This window comes from Aptenodytes forsteri, unplaced genomic scaffold, assembly GCF_000699145.1.
Source record: "Aptenodytes forsteri isolate BGI_AS27 unplaced genomic scaffold, ASM69914v1 Scaffold231, whole genome shotgun sequence".
Taxonomy (NCBI): Eukaryota; Metazoa; Chordata; class Aves; order Sphenisciformes; family Spheniscidae; genus Aptenodytes; species Aptenodytes forsteri.
Window position 1 is genome coordinate 809267 of NW_008796046.1, and position 15585 is coordinate 824851.

Genomic DNA, 15585 nt, shown 5'->3' on the forward strand with positions numbered 1-15585 from the left:
TGGTTTTTCTTTTTTGTTGTTTTTAGTGGAAAGAGTTTGGGTTTAGTGACTGCCTGCTTCTGTGGGTCAGAGGGGCCGGGAGGGTGCAGGGCTCTGCCTGTCTTGGAGAGGGAGGGAGGCCTGAGGGCCTGTGCACTGTCAGGGTGGAAGTGGGAGCCCTAGCAGCAGGCCCCTGTGGGGCTGGTAAAGGGATGTGACCCCTCTAATTATTTTACGTAAATCCATACCGAATCAAAGTACCACCGCAAGACATAGCAGCGAGCTATGATTTCAGCATGAAGTGTGGCTGTAGCGAGGTGCGGATCAGGCAGTGGTGTAGGCTCCTGCCAGAAGTGAATTGTCTCTGGGAACTTCAGGGGAGATGCTTTTATTTCTCCCCACTGCTGCTTCCTCTCCGTTGGGGGAGAGACTGCCAGTGCAGGATGGTCCCAGGGATGAATTGCACTTGAACTCCGAAGGTGAAAATCTTGTGTTCAGGCTCAGCACTTGAACAGAGCTTGACTTGGTCCGTTTGTTTTTCAGTTTGTCGCTGACGGTATCTTCAAAGCTGAGCTGAATGAGTTTCTGACTCGTGAACTGGCTGAAGATGGGTACTCCGGAGTAGAAGTCCGGGTCACTCCAACCAGGACTGAGATTATCATACTTGCCACCAGGTAACTGAGATGCTGCTGTTGACTCACAGGTGCTGTGCACGGCTGTAAGGGATGCCGCGGCAGGCTGAAGCTTAAAGTGGTAAATATTACTATGAGAAGCTACTTAGGAAAGAGATCCCGAAGTGATCTTTAGTGATGAGGCAGTGTTACAACCCCTGAACTAAGTTAGATGCTCAGTCTGGAAGCTCTTTGGGGTGGTTACAGGCTCAGACCTGGAGACACTTTTCTCAGTCATTCTGTACTTTTTTTTCCCAGAACTCAGAATGTCCTGGGTGAGAAGGGACGCCGCATCCGGGAGCTGACGGCCGTCGTGCAGAAGAGGTTTGGATTCCCTGAGGGAAGCGTTGAGGTAAAACTGTCTCGGTTAAAACAAGTAGTAAGTGGGTTGTGCAGTTAGCTTTGTGCGCTGTCTGGATGGTGTCAGCTGAAAGGCAGTTTGACTTGAAGATAACTTGGGGCGTGTTTTACCTGTTTTCACAAAACACTCTTGCACTGAAATACAAAATGCTTTGCTGTTTGTGGTATTTTGAGTGCTGTCACTTCGGCTGGTTTTCTCTGATTTCTCAACAAGGAGAATGCGGATGAAACTTTTTAAACTTATCTGTAAATATTTTATAGAGAATGTTGCTGTCCCAATATTGAGGTGAGAAGCTAGTCTAACAGCATAATGTTTGGTATTCGTGTGTTACCATTACCCTTATTGAATTCATAATGCTTCTGTCCTTACAAAGAAACTGTTTCAGTGCAGAAAGATCTTTGAGATTTTTGAGTATGATCCTGTAATGAAATGGACAGTAAAGTGACACACCAGTAATTTCCAGTCTTCTAATGTTTGAAATCTGGTGCCCTTACTGGTACTTTCCTCTAAAACAAATTAGGGGCGGGGGGGAATGTGTGGTCTGGGGTGGTGCTCACATTTATTCCTGCTTGGCCAGTGTTGCTGGATCACATTATACAGTGAAGATTGATGATTATCTCCAGCAAATGCTTAAACATAGTGGATGGCACAAACCCTCACAGACCACAACATGATTTGTCAGCTCTAGGAATATCATGTGCATGATTTTGAATGTCTGCTTCTTCTGAAGTATCAGACTTTGGTCTCTTGGAGATGTTAGGTTTAATACACCTCACTCCCAGCTTTCAAAAATCAAACCTTTTCTTAGGTTTGATTTTAATACTTAAGCAGACTTACGTAACGGATGTGTTGTAAAAACTGTGTCTCAAGCAAAGTTCTTGTGATTGTCTGGATACCTCTCCCCAGTGCTACCTAATGTTTTGGGGCTGTGTGAAGCAGCAGCTCTTTGAGACTGCATCATGGATGTCTTAATAGTCTCCTGACTTTCAGTGGAGTGTCGTCAGTGTGTCTCAGCTCTGCCAGGAGTAGGAGGCAGGCACCAAAGGAGTTAAGGTAGTGTAGTGTCCGAGGATGAAGCTTCTGCATGTAAATGTGGAAGGACTAACTGCACTGGGTGGAGAGGATGGGGCATAGAGTAGTATGAAGCTCCTGTGTTCTGTTAAATTAAAAGTATCTTGAAATACAGCCCTGTTTCTGAGTTTACTTCTTTTCCTTTGTTAGCTCTATGCTGAGAAGGTGGCCACAAGAGGTCTGTGTGCAATCGCTCAGGCAGAGTCCCTGCGGTACAAGCTTCTGGGAGGTTTAGCAGTGCGTCGGTGAGTAGAGCAAGTTGAATGTGATGGCACAGTGAGGAAGTGTGGGGTTCAAATACCGTTTCAAAAAAACTCCTTGCCAACTTGTCTTTAGTTTGAAAATGTAACCTAGTAATGCTGCGCTTGAAGAGGGCAGTTCATATGTTTGATAATTCTACCGTATAGAAGCTTTTTGTGTTTAGTACACAGTTACTTTTGATAGTAATTGCTAGATAATGTATTTCAGACATAAAAGCTGAAGTCTTAGAGTAGATCACGTTACAAGTTGTCTGACTGGTATGCATAAAGCTTGCATTTATTTCTTTGTGAATAAATGGGTGGAGGAGTGAAACACAATTTCAAACCTTCTGGCTGAATTGTAGTTCAGGTGACAGTGGCCTTGCTTCTCAGATCCCTTCAGTGATGATAAGATGACGAGTCAGAAGCGGGTGGCTCTTGTTGCGGTACCTCTGCAGCGTCATGTTCTGTGATGCTGCCTGTGGTTCTTCAGCAGGAGCATCCCGTCATCACTGAATGATTTAGAGGCATTTGTCTGAGAAGGGATGGGGAGCTGCACTCCTGACGTGGGTGTGTTGGCCACCTTCAGCTGTGGAGCTGCTTTTGTGTTACAAAGAATGTGTGCTTGTCACTGTTTTCCACAATCTCACAAGGACCGTAAGTCACAAGAGTTTTGTTAGGCTGGGTTTGACACTGCTAAAACGGTGTGAAGATTTTTGCTGCCTTGCGTAGCATTGACAGAGCTTCGGTTGCACGGGTGTGCGTTCGGAAGGCTTTTTACAAACAAAAGTTGAAGTGTGATTGCCTGTGCTTGAAATTGGTGTAAAATGCCTCCACGGAGCCATGTGGATTTGGCAGAGTGGGAGTAACGCTGTGGCTGTTGCTGCTCTCTCCCTGCAGAGCCTGCTATGGTGTCCTCCGCTTCATCATGGAGAGCGGTGCCAAGGGTTGTGAGGTGGTTGTGTCCGGCAAACTCAGAGGTCAGCGTGCCAAGTCCATGAAGTTTGTGGATGGCTTGATGATCCACAGTGGAGACCCGGTGAATTACTACGTCGACACAGCTGTGCGTCATGTCCTTCTCCGGCAGGGTGAGTGGCTGGGATGCAGATCCCTTTGCAGCTCTGTTGGTTCCTTCTCTCAGTGCTTCAGAGCCAGAAGATCTCAACTCCTGGCGTCCCGTGCCTGCAGGTTGGAGGCTTCCCTCTGTCACCTGCGGGGTGGTAACTCAGATGATTTTGATGCACCACTGATCTTGCAGAGTGGTTCAGTTTTGCTACCACTAGTTGCTCTGACTCTGAAGATCTGTTGTTTTCTTGGGCTTTTGCAACTAAGCTCTCACTGTGGAGTTTGCACGTTACATCTGAAGTAGACCTTTATTTGCATTTGTGTTACGTGAATGGGAAATGGAGACGGGGCCTTCAGCAGACAACAGAATTTTGTGTAGCCATCCCAGGTCATCCACTTTTCTAGTGGTGGGGATTGAATGTTTCCAGTTGAGAATGTGGCTTTAGATTTTCCAGATACTCTCAGTTGTGTCCTGTGGCCTCTCAGGTTGGTAGCAAAACAACTTACAAATGAAACGCATATTGACTGAGTTTAAGAGCTGTTGGCAGTTTGGATTCTGGCTTTCTCGGCTTATAGGGGTAGGCAGATAGAACACGGGTGCTACAAGACCCACGGAAAAGCAAGTGTCAGACAGTTTTCCCCCGTTGCTGTGCTCTGTCAGGTCTTCCCAGCTAAACCAGCCAAGCCTGCTTACACTTGTCCTTCTGCCTGGTAAAACATGGGCGACTTCTGCATCTTAATTGGCTTTGGGTTACTTAATTGCAGAACACCTGATGTAGGGATACTAGCATAGACAAAGCTATTCTCCACCTTCCCTTCGGTGATGATACGATGACGAGTCAGAAGGGATGTCCTTGTATCATTGCAGCCTGTTCAGTGCCATGTTCTGTGGTGCTGTGCTAAGGCTGCCTTGGGCAGGATGTCCTATTCATTGGGTGATTTAGAGGCATTTGTCTGAGAAGGGATGCAAAAAAACCAGTGCAATTTCCTTGGAAAGTGAGCTGAGTTACCCTGGGAAAGACAGGGTTTAAAAACCACGGCATGACTTAAGGATAGAGCATGTTTTCATCATAGTCCTAGGCTGCAGTTAGCAAAGGCAGTGAATTGGATGAAGGTAAACACGCTGATTTAAATTCAGTAACTAGATTTTTAAGCTATAGCACATTTGTGTTAATCAGGTTGCATCTTCAGTGTTGTCCAGAGATGTTTTTGATGCAGGTGGTGTATTTTGTAACCTTGGGGCTTGTCACTGCTGAATGTGTGCTTGATGTTTTGTGTCGAATGAACACATCTGTGTTGTCCTGTCACTCTTTGCAGGAGTACTGGGGATCAAAGTAAAGATTATGTTGCCCTGGGACCCAAGTGGAAAGATTGGCCCCAAAAAGCCTCTGCCAGACCATGTCAGCATTGTGGAACCCAAAGAAGAGATCTTGCCCACCACCCCCATTTCAGAGCAGAAAGGTGGCAAACCAGAACAGCCAGCGATGCCTCAGCCGGTTCCCACTGCCTGAGGGGTAAGTGCCTGCGAGCGGTGGGAGATAGCTTTGGTGAGGATCCATGCGGAAAAGGTGTTGTGTCACCAAAAAAGCTGTCGGGTAGCTGGGGTACTGGGAGGAAAAGCTGCTGCGCTGTACCAGGTGCAGTGATCAGCTGAGTTGGGTTTAGAGTATTGCCCTGGATGAAGGGGCCATGGCTTAAGGCATGCTGCAAACCAGCTAAGCACACCCTTCAGTGAAGATGAGATGACAAGTCTGAAAGGGAATATCCTTGTCCAAGTGCCCTGTTTGGTGTTGTGTTCTACAGCATGCATTTGGGGACCTTGGGTCACAATTTGAGTGACTTAGAGGCATTTGTCTGAGAAGGGTTCAGTGCCTTGGATGTTTTCACATTGTACCACCTGCTACCAGTGTGCAGTTGACAGCACAGGGTATATATTCCTCATATACCGCCCCCCATGGGATCCACTTTGGGATAGACTTAGAAGTCAGTAACGTTGAGCACAATGTGTAGGCTAGTTTCGTAAGTAAATACTCAAGGTTTGAAATCCTCTCTCCTTGAATGAGTAGCTTCTAAGGCAGAAATTGATAAGCTTGAAATTGTCTGAGACCTGCTCTGGGTTGTTCCCAGTGAAAATGTGCAACTTGCTGCTTTTAAAAGTTTTGCTCACTTTCTCCGATTAGAGCAGCAGGAGGCACAGGGCCTAAGGCCTCTTCGGAAGACTTCCTTAGCTGCTAGTGAAAGCCAGGCTGTGGTGTTCTCTGACTGAAGCTGGCCTTGTGTGAACAGGGAGAGTTCAGGGAGTTTGCAGGGCCACAGTGAAACAAGGGAATCTGACTAGCAAGATCTGCTCCTGTGGGGAAAAGGGGGATCGTTGGCTAAAACACAAGAAGTGAGAGATGCCATTTAATTTGAAAACTTGGAGCCTGTTTGTTTGTTCAGTGTTTTGGGTAGGAGAATGGTTACAGGAAATGGTTTGCCACCATCTCACTCAGTATTTTGTTTTTTTGTTGTAGGGTTTGTAACATCGGCAACCAGAAGCTTGACTGTCCTGAAAACATCTCTTAATAAAATCACAAAAGACAGTGTTTGTGGAGGTGCTTTTTTTTGCAAGATGTGTTCCAGGAAAGCCTTGCTCCCACCTTTGGTATGGAAGGAATTCCATTGCATTTCTTCCAGCTTCTGTTACCCTTTTGGAGTGAACTTACCAGATCCTGATCTAAACAAAGTGGGGACAAAATGCTGATTTCTAGGTAGAGCTGGAGCAGCAATCTGGTGTTTAGAGGGTCATGAATAACACCCCATGAACTGGAGTAGTACTGGTAACTCTTCAGTTACCAGTCCCTTTCTCCGAGGTTTCCAGAAGAGGGAGCTTTTTTTAGGAATGTCCAAAGCAGTTGCAGTGGTTTATAACTTTCTGGCTTCAACTGAAGTATTTCTATATTCTGCTAAATGCTTTTTTCACCTCTGTACATTCATTTCCCTTGTCACTGAAAAGACGTTCACTGTGATTTTCAGGGCTATAGACAGTATAGGAACATTGTAGCTCCTGTTAGGGTCAGGTAACCTTAGTTGGTGGAGATGTGGGGTGAGACAAACTTCCGAATAGGTATTTAGACATTAGTTGGGGGGCGGAGAAAGCGTACACTCTGGATTTCAAACCTTCTGTACTAAGCTTTGAGATGGAAATATATTTAAGCAATTGGGGAAAAAACTTGTCTTCCTTTGAAGCTTGAGTAGACCATTAATTTGTCACTGTATTAATAACCGGCTTTAATGAGCTGTAGGATAACACAGGTAGATCCTGAAGTTGATAATAGATGACAAGGCTACTTAGGCTATTGAAATGCATAGTCTGTAGGCAGGGATGTGTTTTCACTTCTGTTGCTGTATGAATTACTTCTGATGCTGCTCTTGTCTGCTGCGGTCAGGCTAAAGCCCTGTAGCTGAAGCAGTGAGACTGAGCATTTGGTTAAGTTTCAGGCAGAGATTCTAGTTCTGTCAGCTCCTTTCCCAGAGTGTTTTTCAAAGTCCGATGCGGTAATGGGAAGAGACTGTTACACACATTGTAAGGGATCATGTTGTGTGCAGGATCAAGGCTTTGTTTTGTTCAGATTTTGAGAAATTCAGAACCTGTTTGTTGCATTAACAAAAATTGTACAAATCTGCAAAATTTGCTGCTTAGGAAGAGCTTTTGCATCCAGATGTCCATTTTCAGGAGGCTTCTCTGCAGGAGCTAGGCAGGTTAACTTAGGAACTGGAATTTCAAACTGACGGTGTCAGGAACTGGTCTGTCTGCCAGCGTGTGTGGATGTGTGAGCCTCAACCTTCCTGTTCCCAGCTTCTCTGGCAGGCCTCCTGGAAACCCAGCCTGGCAGGGTGCTGGCTGGGAAGCTGGGCAAGTCTGTCAGAGACAGATGTGCCTTCCGAGGGTGTCAGAGAATGAGTCTGATTTCAGGTTTCTGTGCACATCTTTCAGTGGAAAGCTTTAAAAAAAGTTATTACATGTTAAGTGTTAGAGTAAGTAATAGCAACATTAATTTTTAAATTTTTTTAAAATATGAATTTGAATTTTGAAAAAAAAAATCAAAAAAAATTGGACTAGCTTTGTCACTTTGTAGGAGCAGGGAATGTGTGAAAGCTGGAAGGCCTGAAGCAGTAGAAAGGTGACACACAGTGCAAGGCCTTGTATGTTGTATCTAAATTCTTGAAAATCCCTATATGCTAGATGATGATCAGCTGGAAATTTCTCCTGCAATTCTCCAGTGAGGGCTGGCTTTCCTGGAGATCACTCAACTCTCTCTGGTTTAGAGCCCTCCAGCCTGGTCCCATCAGCCTATTAATCTCACAGTGCTGATCACTGGTAGAATCAAGGGTTACTTGCTTGTGTGTAAGATCAAGAGATGTGCAAGTAGTGCGTTTACGAGTGGTATTGCTGTACCTCTCTTTTTGCTAGATCCATCCTGTTGTGGGAAGTTGAGGACAAGATCAAGGATTATCCCATAACGGTCAAGGTTTGCGTGTGTGAACGGAATACTTTTCTAGCGTGCATTGGTTGGAGTATACCACCACCGTGAGCTGTTTGAAGAAGCTAAAGGAGAGGTAGGGGACTCGCTCAGTTCCCTGTGTCTTGAGGGTCACATCTTCCCTAGGATGAAAAACACGAGTATTTAAAGCTGCTTGCAAGACGAGCTGGGGGTAGGACGAGCTCAGGAGCTGTGGAAAGCTTTTCACTTCCTTGCAATATTGCTATTCCAGGCTGAGGGTGTTGCTGGGCTGCTATGGTTAGTGCTAGAGATGGCTTCAGTAATTTTGTACGGTGAAGGACTGTGATCCGGCAAGCACCCAGTGCTTTTTCAGTTTGTGAGGAGCTCCCATGTGGATGTGTGTGCCTGCCCCTCCCAGATACGTGCTATTTTGGCACAGGGAAAAGGGGAGATGTCTGTGGCTTTAGTTTTGCTTTTGTCTGAGTGGCAGAAGGTGGCATGCTTGAATGGACAGCAGGTTAATCCGTTTCCAGCAGGGTCTGACGGCACTGGATTTTCCAAGACTTAGCTGTATTCCCACGGCCATGGTGCAGGTTCTTGTGGTTCTTTTTCCTCTATTTATCTCGACTGGATCCCAGCTAGAGAAGCTTTGGGTTGCAGGGTCAGGACGGCTGGTCCCTGTGGCTAACAGCTCAGTTTTATTCCTGCGCTGCCATATTTCCTTTTTAACTGAGCCATTTGCTGCTCCATTAAATGTCAGAGCAGGGGAGGGCAGTAGGTCCTCTTACCCGTGAAGCATTAAAGATGTTGGATACTTGCAGTTTCAGGAGAAAAACGTTAAAGTGAAAAGCCAGTCTGCTAATAGCGTTCCTTTCCCATGACACGGATGTCGTGGGAATTCACATGTTGCTGTGTATTAAGTGTAATTTTGGTCCATAATTACCAGATTAAAAAAAGTGTATTGGATTTAAGGATGGCAAGGAACCTCTCTAAGCTCTTTTCAGAGTATTTTGTCTCCACCCAAACCCTGCAAGTGACTGTGGCTGCCAGAGGTTCACTGAAAAAGTTTTATTGCAAAATTATACAACTGTCATTGTGTGGTACAACAGACAATAAAAGCCATCAGACGCCTGCATCCACATGATGCAAATTATTCACGATATCCCACAGTGTGTTGGTGCGCTGATTCACCGGGTAGTGTCTGGCATACACACTGGGCTTTAGGCTTCCTGTGCATTTGGGTACATCCTTATGGATTGCCTCCTACCTCCCAGCACGGTGGGGAAAGCACCTGGGAGTATGATCTGGGAAGAGAGTTAGGGACAAGATCTCCCATTCCAGCTGGCTTGGATAGGAATTAGGGCAGACGAGCTTTTCTGCAATTGTGTAACCTTGCAAACTTGGAGAAGGCATGGTCGGGTCAAACTTGGGGGCGCAAGCTCCTGTATTTTTGCCTGTAGGAACCACCTAATATGACTTTGTAGTTGTAACTTAATAAATAAGTGGAAGTAGTCCTGTGTATGGCCTGAAAAAATGCAGTATTGGGCTTCTGTGTAGCAACAGCTGACAGCAAGCACATTGGCAGGGAAGTAAAAGCAATGCAGTCACTGTCCTTGCTGGTTTCCAGTAACTGGCACTTAGGATGGTGATGCACAGATTTCTCTCATTTCAATAGTCTTGTTGTTACTTGCTTTGCAATGTCTCAGTGCATAGCAAGGCTTACCTGACGCATGCTTCAATGCTCATGGGGTCATATCAGTTACTTCTTTAAATAGTATTAACCTGATGATATCCCTTGAAGATAGGAATAGCCTCCAAGTCTAGGCTGGAGCAGGCTGTGAAATTTGCTAATTATCAGACATAAATATGAGTATAACTATAAATACATTTGTTTTTCAGCATGCCCTTATCCAGGTCAGTCAACAGGGAGCTAAAGCATCACGGAGGAGAGGAGCTTCAGAAAAGGGTCGTTAGGAAGTCAGGTAACGGCAGCTCTCAAGCTTTGTATTTAAACAAGAAAGGGGAAGTGAACCTGATCCACCTCCCTGTGAGAAGCCAGCAGGAGTCCCTTGGCCTGCTACGGGAGCTGATAGGTACCAGCCCTGGTCATAACTGGGAAGAACCTTCACAGTGGTAACTGTCTTTTTCCCAGCCCTATGTGTGATGCAGAAGCACCAAGACAAGTGGAGTTCCTCTGCCTGGTACAGGATGTTTTAATTCCAGATGTTGGCCCAAGAGCCCCCTTCGTGATCCCCAGAGGGGTGGAGCACAGCCATTTCTGTCATGCAAGAGTGTTGAAGGGTACTCACGTTTATCTTTCTAGAAGCCCATCTGCTCCTTGGCCTCTCTGCTGACACCCCTAAGCCACTTACTTCTCTGTGAGGTGTTGAGCAAAGCTGCGCTTGGCTTTGCAGTGAGTGTTCTAGCTAAGGAGCTGACGACCTGCTGTGGTTGAAGCATCTGACAGTCGTCCAGAGCAGGGTTAGGCAGGACAGAAGGGCACAACTCCATACAATCTCTGTTCTTACATGCTGTCACGGTCCTCCTCTGCTCCCAGGGCCATAGAGGGGGCTGGACTGCAGAATTGGCCCTTCGTGCTCTGTTATATACTACTGAAGATAGAAGAGGGAAGCAAGGAACAACTGCAAAGCGGCCAGAGCAGCTCTAGTGCGGTGCCTCGTAGCATCAAAGGGGGAGAAAAGTAAGTGGCAGAGCTAAATGTGCAGAAGCATTTGAGATGGAAGGGTGGAGGGCTTGTGCCTTTGCGGGGCTGATGGTAGCAGCAAGGTACTTAGCCAGGAGGCTTAACTCTAGTGCAGGGAGGAGCTAGGCATCAGCCTGAACATCTCAGCTGAGGATGCCAGTAGCTGAGACAGTGCATGCCAGTTCCCTTCCACTCCCGGTGACCCTCTTGTGCCAGGCTCCCCTGTTCCTCTCTGGAGGTGGGTTTGTGCAATAAGTATTTTGGGGTGAGGTAAAGTGTATGCTGGTTTCTCATCACAATGCACCCTGGTCTGAATAGCACCCATAGTTCGAGAAGGATACAAAATAGTGTTTCCCCTTTTTTGAAATCCCCCACTAAAAAACACAAACCAAAGCTCTGGGAAAAAAAACCCTAACTACAACTCATCACGCATCTTGTCCCCTTTGGGCCTCACGAGCCTGCCGATGAAGAGAATGGAGTTGGTTTTACTGTCCTTGATCATGAAGATGAAGGGGTGGTCAGCATAGAAGAGCTTGGGGTTCCTCATCTCCTCTCGGCCATAGATGTCAGCATCGTAGGGGTTCCCTTCCGTGTCCCATTCAAGAGCAGCAGCGTGGAAGACGTTGGACAGGTAAAGGTCTTTCTTGCCAGAGATCTTTGACAAGTCAGCCTTGGTTTTGTCAATTGCTTCTGTCAGGCCCAGATCAGCCAAATGTTTCTAGGAGGAGAAAAGAGGTCAACAACCCTCCCAGAGATGACACAGTGCAATCCTTTCCAGCTATGGTTAGACTAGCCGCTGGAAAAAGGATGACGGGCAGAGATAACCCATCATGGCACTAACTCCTCTCCCACCCCAAAGAACTGTGAGGCCCAACTGTTTTCTTTAAGGACCTCCTTTACCTGAAGGTCGTGGCTGACTTCCAGGATGACTTTAGGCAGCGAGATGGCCACTGATCTCTTCTTCATCTTGCCAGCCCAGGCCTTTAGCTGCTCCCTGTTCAGCAGTTTCTCAACCCTCTCCAGAGGCTCCACATGGTTTGGCATGATAAAGATCATGCTGGAGAGCTTGTGAGCAAGTGGCATCTCTACCACCTGGAGCTTCTCTGTCTCATCATCATAGTAATTGTAGAGACCTTGAAATCAGAAGCGGGAAATGGTGAGATGTGGAGCAGAGGCAAAGCTACCCACAACCTTGTTGTGAATTCACCCTGGACTTTCCCTGACCAGCAAGGGAAGCAAGTCTGAACGCTTTTGGGAACCGGCCCAGCCTTGCTGGAGTTGGCAACAACTCAAAACTGCGGCTCTCGTTTGCGTGATGAGCTAGGATTTATTCCTAACAGCCAAGCACCCAATAGTAAACATGGGTTCTCTCTGCTCACAGACAGATTGAATCAGCCGAACAAGCACACTCTGCTTTGTTCTCTCTCACTCATTGACCATGAGGCAAAACAATCTTGGAAGCAATTGGTGGAAAACCGGGTAACGGAGCAGCAGCGAGCATAACTCCAGTTGGTCTTGACATGGGGCAGGAGGTTCACAACGTACCTGTGCGATGCATCATGGGAACTCCCACAGTGTAGGAACGGGTCACCATGAAGCCACGGTTGTCCACCATCTTATGATGGAACTTCTCATCCCAGTGAGCTACAGGAGAGAGAAATTCAGCTTGTAAGAAAAGGGAATGGGTGGTAATTTCATGCACAATTCCTAACTACTTGCTCTGAAAAAGAGCATGCCTCCAGTGGACTTAGGATTTGTTCACCTTCCCATTTGGGCTGCTGCGTATTGGCTCAGGCTAGGTTTTGGGTCACTTGTATCAAGAATTGAAGGTAGAACTTACGCTTGAAGAACATGGCATTGACAATGAGGGCCCCATCAGTTTTCTCAACGTCTTTCGTGACCTCTGGGAGTTTCCCATCCGTGGTCTGGGCTGCCCACTCGTTAATGGATTTCAGGGCGCTCCTCTTGTCTCGGAAGTTGATCTTGGAATGCTCGTAGTTGTAGTGTTTCTTGCTGTTCTTCACAAAGTCATCGGCGAAGTTGATGGAGGCAGGGCCATACAAGCGGTTGCCGATCTTCCAGGTGACGTTGCGGGCTGTGCTGTTGCTAACCTCATTCAGGAGCTCGGACAACCCGCTGTGCATGTAGTCGTCGTTCAGTTTGTCTGCGCTGAGCACTGCTTTGGCTTGGGAGGCGGTTGTGGCCTTGCCCCCAAGAGACACGAGGCCGAGGGAAGAGGCCACGACCACGGGGGACAGCAGGATGTTCTCCATGTTCTTGTCTTTCGCCATGGCATGGTAGAGGTTGAAGGCCAGCGTTGTGCTGCGGTCAGCCAGCGTTGTTGCCTTGTCGCTCAGCTTCCTGTCCTCCGAGGGCACGGCTGCAGCGAGGCCGCAGAGAGCAAGCACCAGAATAATCCGCATGGCTTCAGCAGCACCCAACACCTCTGAGGACCTGTTGGGCAAGAAGAGCTCACCGTCAGCATGATTCAAGCCCTTCCTGGAGCATTCAGAGACCCCAGGGGCTCTTCCAGTGAAACCCACTCCTAGGTGCCAGTGATAGCCAGAGCGCCTGCATCAACCCTTCACTTGGGGTACAGCGATGCCAAGTCCACACTGGGCTTTCCCCTGAGGAACAATTAATCTTCAAGAGTCCAGGCTGCACTCTGGCATGCAGAGCCTGTGCATTTTGAATGAAAGCTTCCTTTTTAAGCAATTCTACTACATTACTATATGTTCATGTACAGTAAATTATTTAAGGAGGGGCCAGGGAATGGAAGCAACAGATATTTCTGTCCCCAGAGTAGCACGTCAAACCTCTGCCCCGGTCAGGAAAAGCTAAAAGCGGGATGTTTCTGCTGCCCAAGGGCCACATAGCACAGTGCTGCCTGTCGATCCAGGGGCTATCGCGGTCAGTGTACAGCAGGGATCGTCCTCTCTGGGGACCCCAGCTCGGTACCCAAATGCTCAGCTTTCTAGACACTAGATGGAGCACGTGAGCTTCCACCAAGCTAAGTCAGAGGGGCCCCTTGAGAAGATCCAACACTGGTCCAGCTCTGTCCGACTTAGTTCTGCCCGTACAGCCCTGCCGGGGAGGTACTGGGACAGAGGAAGGTGGTGGACCCCTCCTTTCCCCCAGCAGAGCCCCTTCCCAGTACGTTCATGCATTAGGTAGATGCATCTCATCACAATGTAGGTGCACCCATCCCCAGTGAGGGCTCTGAGCTACTAGCTTCGATAAATCTGCAGACTGAGCAGTCCTAAACGCTGTGCCTGAAAGCTGTCTGGAGCACCAGTGCGTCTAAAGGGCGAACGGTTACTCCAAGTGAGTTATTTGGACTCCTCTACTAAATAGGCAGCAAAATATATTTCCAAAAAGCAGCTCATCCCGCCTGCCTCCGAGGCTATACCCTCACCCCAGACCCTCCCTCCCTCCCGACTTCACACTGCTCACAGCAAACCTTCCTGATGGCAGATCCTCAGGGCTTAAATTCCGCCTCCAAGCCCAAAGCGAGCTTTTCCTGGACAGGCTGCATCATGCCCAAGGCTACAGTGAAGTTGCATTCCTCAGTCCTCTCCTCCCACCCTGCTCCTGGCCAGCCTCAGAGGCCGCTCCTTGCATTCGGAGACAAGAAAGGGCTGCAACGGGGCAGCTTCAGGGTTAAAGCAAACAGAGCAGGAAGCGAAGGGCCCGCTGGGATTACATATGGAAGGAAACACGCACATAGCCCGAAGCAAAGAGCGTGCGCAGTTGCACCAGGGACCCTTTGCCAGAGTGGGAATTACGTAGCCTCAGAGAGGGAGGCAATTTGTATCCTAAAATCCTTTTGGGAGCAAGCCTCCCGTTGAAAGGAAGAGCCATCCCGGCTACCTAAAAGCAAAGACTTGTGCAACAGGCTCAAAACTGCCCTTGACACACTTTTAAGGTGCAGACAGCATCGGGCGTGGCAAGCATTTAAAATCTGAGGGTTTTTCTTTTTTTTTCTTCCCTTTTATGTCTAAAGATACCTTGAAACTCTTTCATAGTGAGGTCAACGTTTGCCTTTTTCATTCTGAAAGAAAACAGATACATGGAGTAGTTCTCTTGCAAGCAACGGGCGGCCCATGCTGCTTACATCCTCAGCTTAAAAAAGGTTCATTACTTCAGAGACTGGCAAGAAATTTGGCCGGGCGCGCTGGGCTGCAACGAGCGATGCATCCCGTGGCAGCGAGACAGAGAAATTTTGCCCATCCTTGGATTACGGCTGAGATTATTGGTGAATTCATAACCCAGGGTGAAAATAGAGGGAATGTGGGGGAATGCGCAGCCGGTAACATCCTCTCTTGCGTTTGTACGGCCCAGCCCTGCAAGGGGACGCCCTGTGCCAACGTGGCATCCTGCAGACCTCCTCGGGGCTGTCGGGGACCCGCTCTCCTGGCAGGATTTGGAGGTCCCATCGCCCACGACAGCCAGCCAGAGGCACGCACCCCCTCCAGAGGCACGCACCCCTTCGAGGACTGCGTTTTTCCCATCACCAAGACAAAGCCGCAGGATGGAGGCATGCAAGCAAAAGGCCATTTCCATGTCAGCAGAGGGACGTGACACTTTGTTAAGGCAGGCACAAGGACAGGATTAGTCAATCTTGTCGCAGGGAGGCTGGAGTGAGAGCTCTTCCTCCTGTGCTGGGCTGGTGCCCAGGGTCCCGGAGGCTCCCAGGCTGGGCAGGAGCAGGGGCTGGAGGCTTTCTCCAGCCAGGGCTGCTCCGGGACCACTTGGACCAAGTTGGTGCATCCCTTATCCCCCTCTTCTTTTTCTTCACCCCCTGAAAGTTTCTCCTGGGTGTAAAACCAGGGTGCAGCTTTGCTGCAACCGTCTAACAAACTGGAGGTGGCGGTGGGCATCTTTTAATGTCTCTTCTCCAAAAACTGAACCAGTTTGTGGGGCGGTCTATGCCCTCCACCTCCACGGTACCAACCCACCCCAATGCATCCTTCCCCCCAACCCCCCCCCTTCCCCCCCCCGTGCAATAACC

The 15585-nt window shown here is 48.2% G+C and overlaps 2 protein-coding genes across 2 annotated transcripts in view; one reads left to right on the forward strand and one right to left on the reverse strand.

Annotated features, from left to right (window-relative positions):
* RPS3 (ribosomal protein S3) overlaps window positions 1-5971 on the forward strand; it is a 6452-nt gene extending 481 nt beyond the window's left edge. Inside the window, exons 2-7 of the mRNA XM_009286150.1 lie at window positions 523-653; window positions 909-1002; window positions 2233-2327; window positions 3222-3409; window positions 4704-4900; window positions 5900-5971. Coding sequence (XP_009284425.1) covers window positions 523-653; window positions 909-1002; window positions 2233-2327; window positions 3222-3409; window positions 4704-4897 — 702 coding nt within the window. The 3' untranslated portion in view covers window positions 4898-4900; window positions 5900-5971. The remainder of the gene's footprint in view (window positions 1-522; window positions 654-908; window positions 1003-2232; window positions 2328-3221; window positions 3410-4703; window positions 4901-5899) is intronic.
* Window positions 5972-9042: 3071 nt separating this feature from the next.
* On the reverse strand, window positions 9043-13024 carry SERPINH1 (serpin family H member 1). The gene is made up of 4 exons (XM_009286112.2): window positions 12415-13024; window positions 12120-12218; window positions 11475-11707; window positions 9043-11292 (listed from the first exon to the last, which is right to left on the reverse strand). Exons 1-4 carry the CDS (start codon window positions 12995-12997, stop codon window positions 10990-10992), a joined length of 1218 nt encoding a protein of 405 aa, XP_009284387.1. The 5' UTR covers window positions 12998-13024; the 3' UTR covers window positions 9043-10989.
* Window positions 13025-15585: the final 2561 nt, after the last annotated feature.

What these genes read in the sequence shown, in the direction of transcription:
- SERPINH1 (XM_009286112.2), bottom strand. Translation starts at nt 12,997, where the DNA reads ATGCGGATTATTCTGGTGCTTGCTCTCTGCGGCCTCGCTGCAGCCGTG. An exon ending in TCCCATGATGCATCGCACAG is followed by an intron (nt 11,708 to 12,119) that starts GTACGTTGTGAA and finishes TCTGATTTCAAG; the next exon opens with GTCTCTACAATTACTATGAT. An exon ending in AAGTCAGCCACGACCTTCAG is followed by an intron (nt 11,293 to 11,474) that starts GTAAAGGAGGTC and finishes TTCTCCTCCTAG; the next exon opens with AAACATTTGGCTGATCTGGG.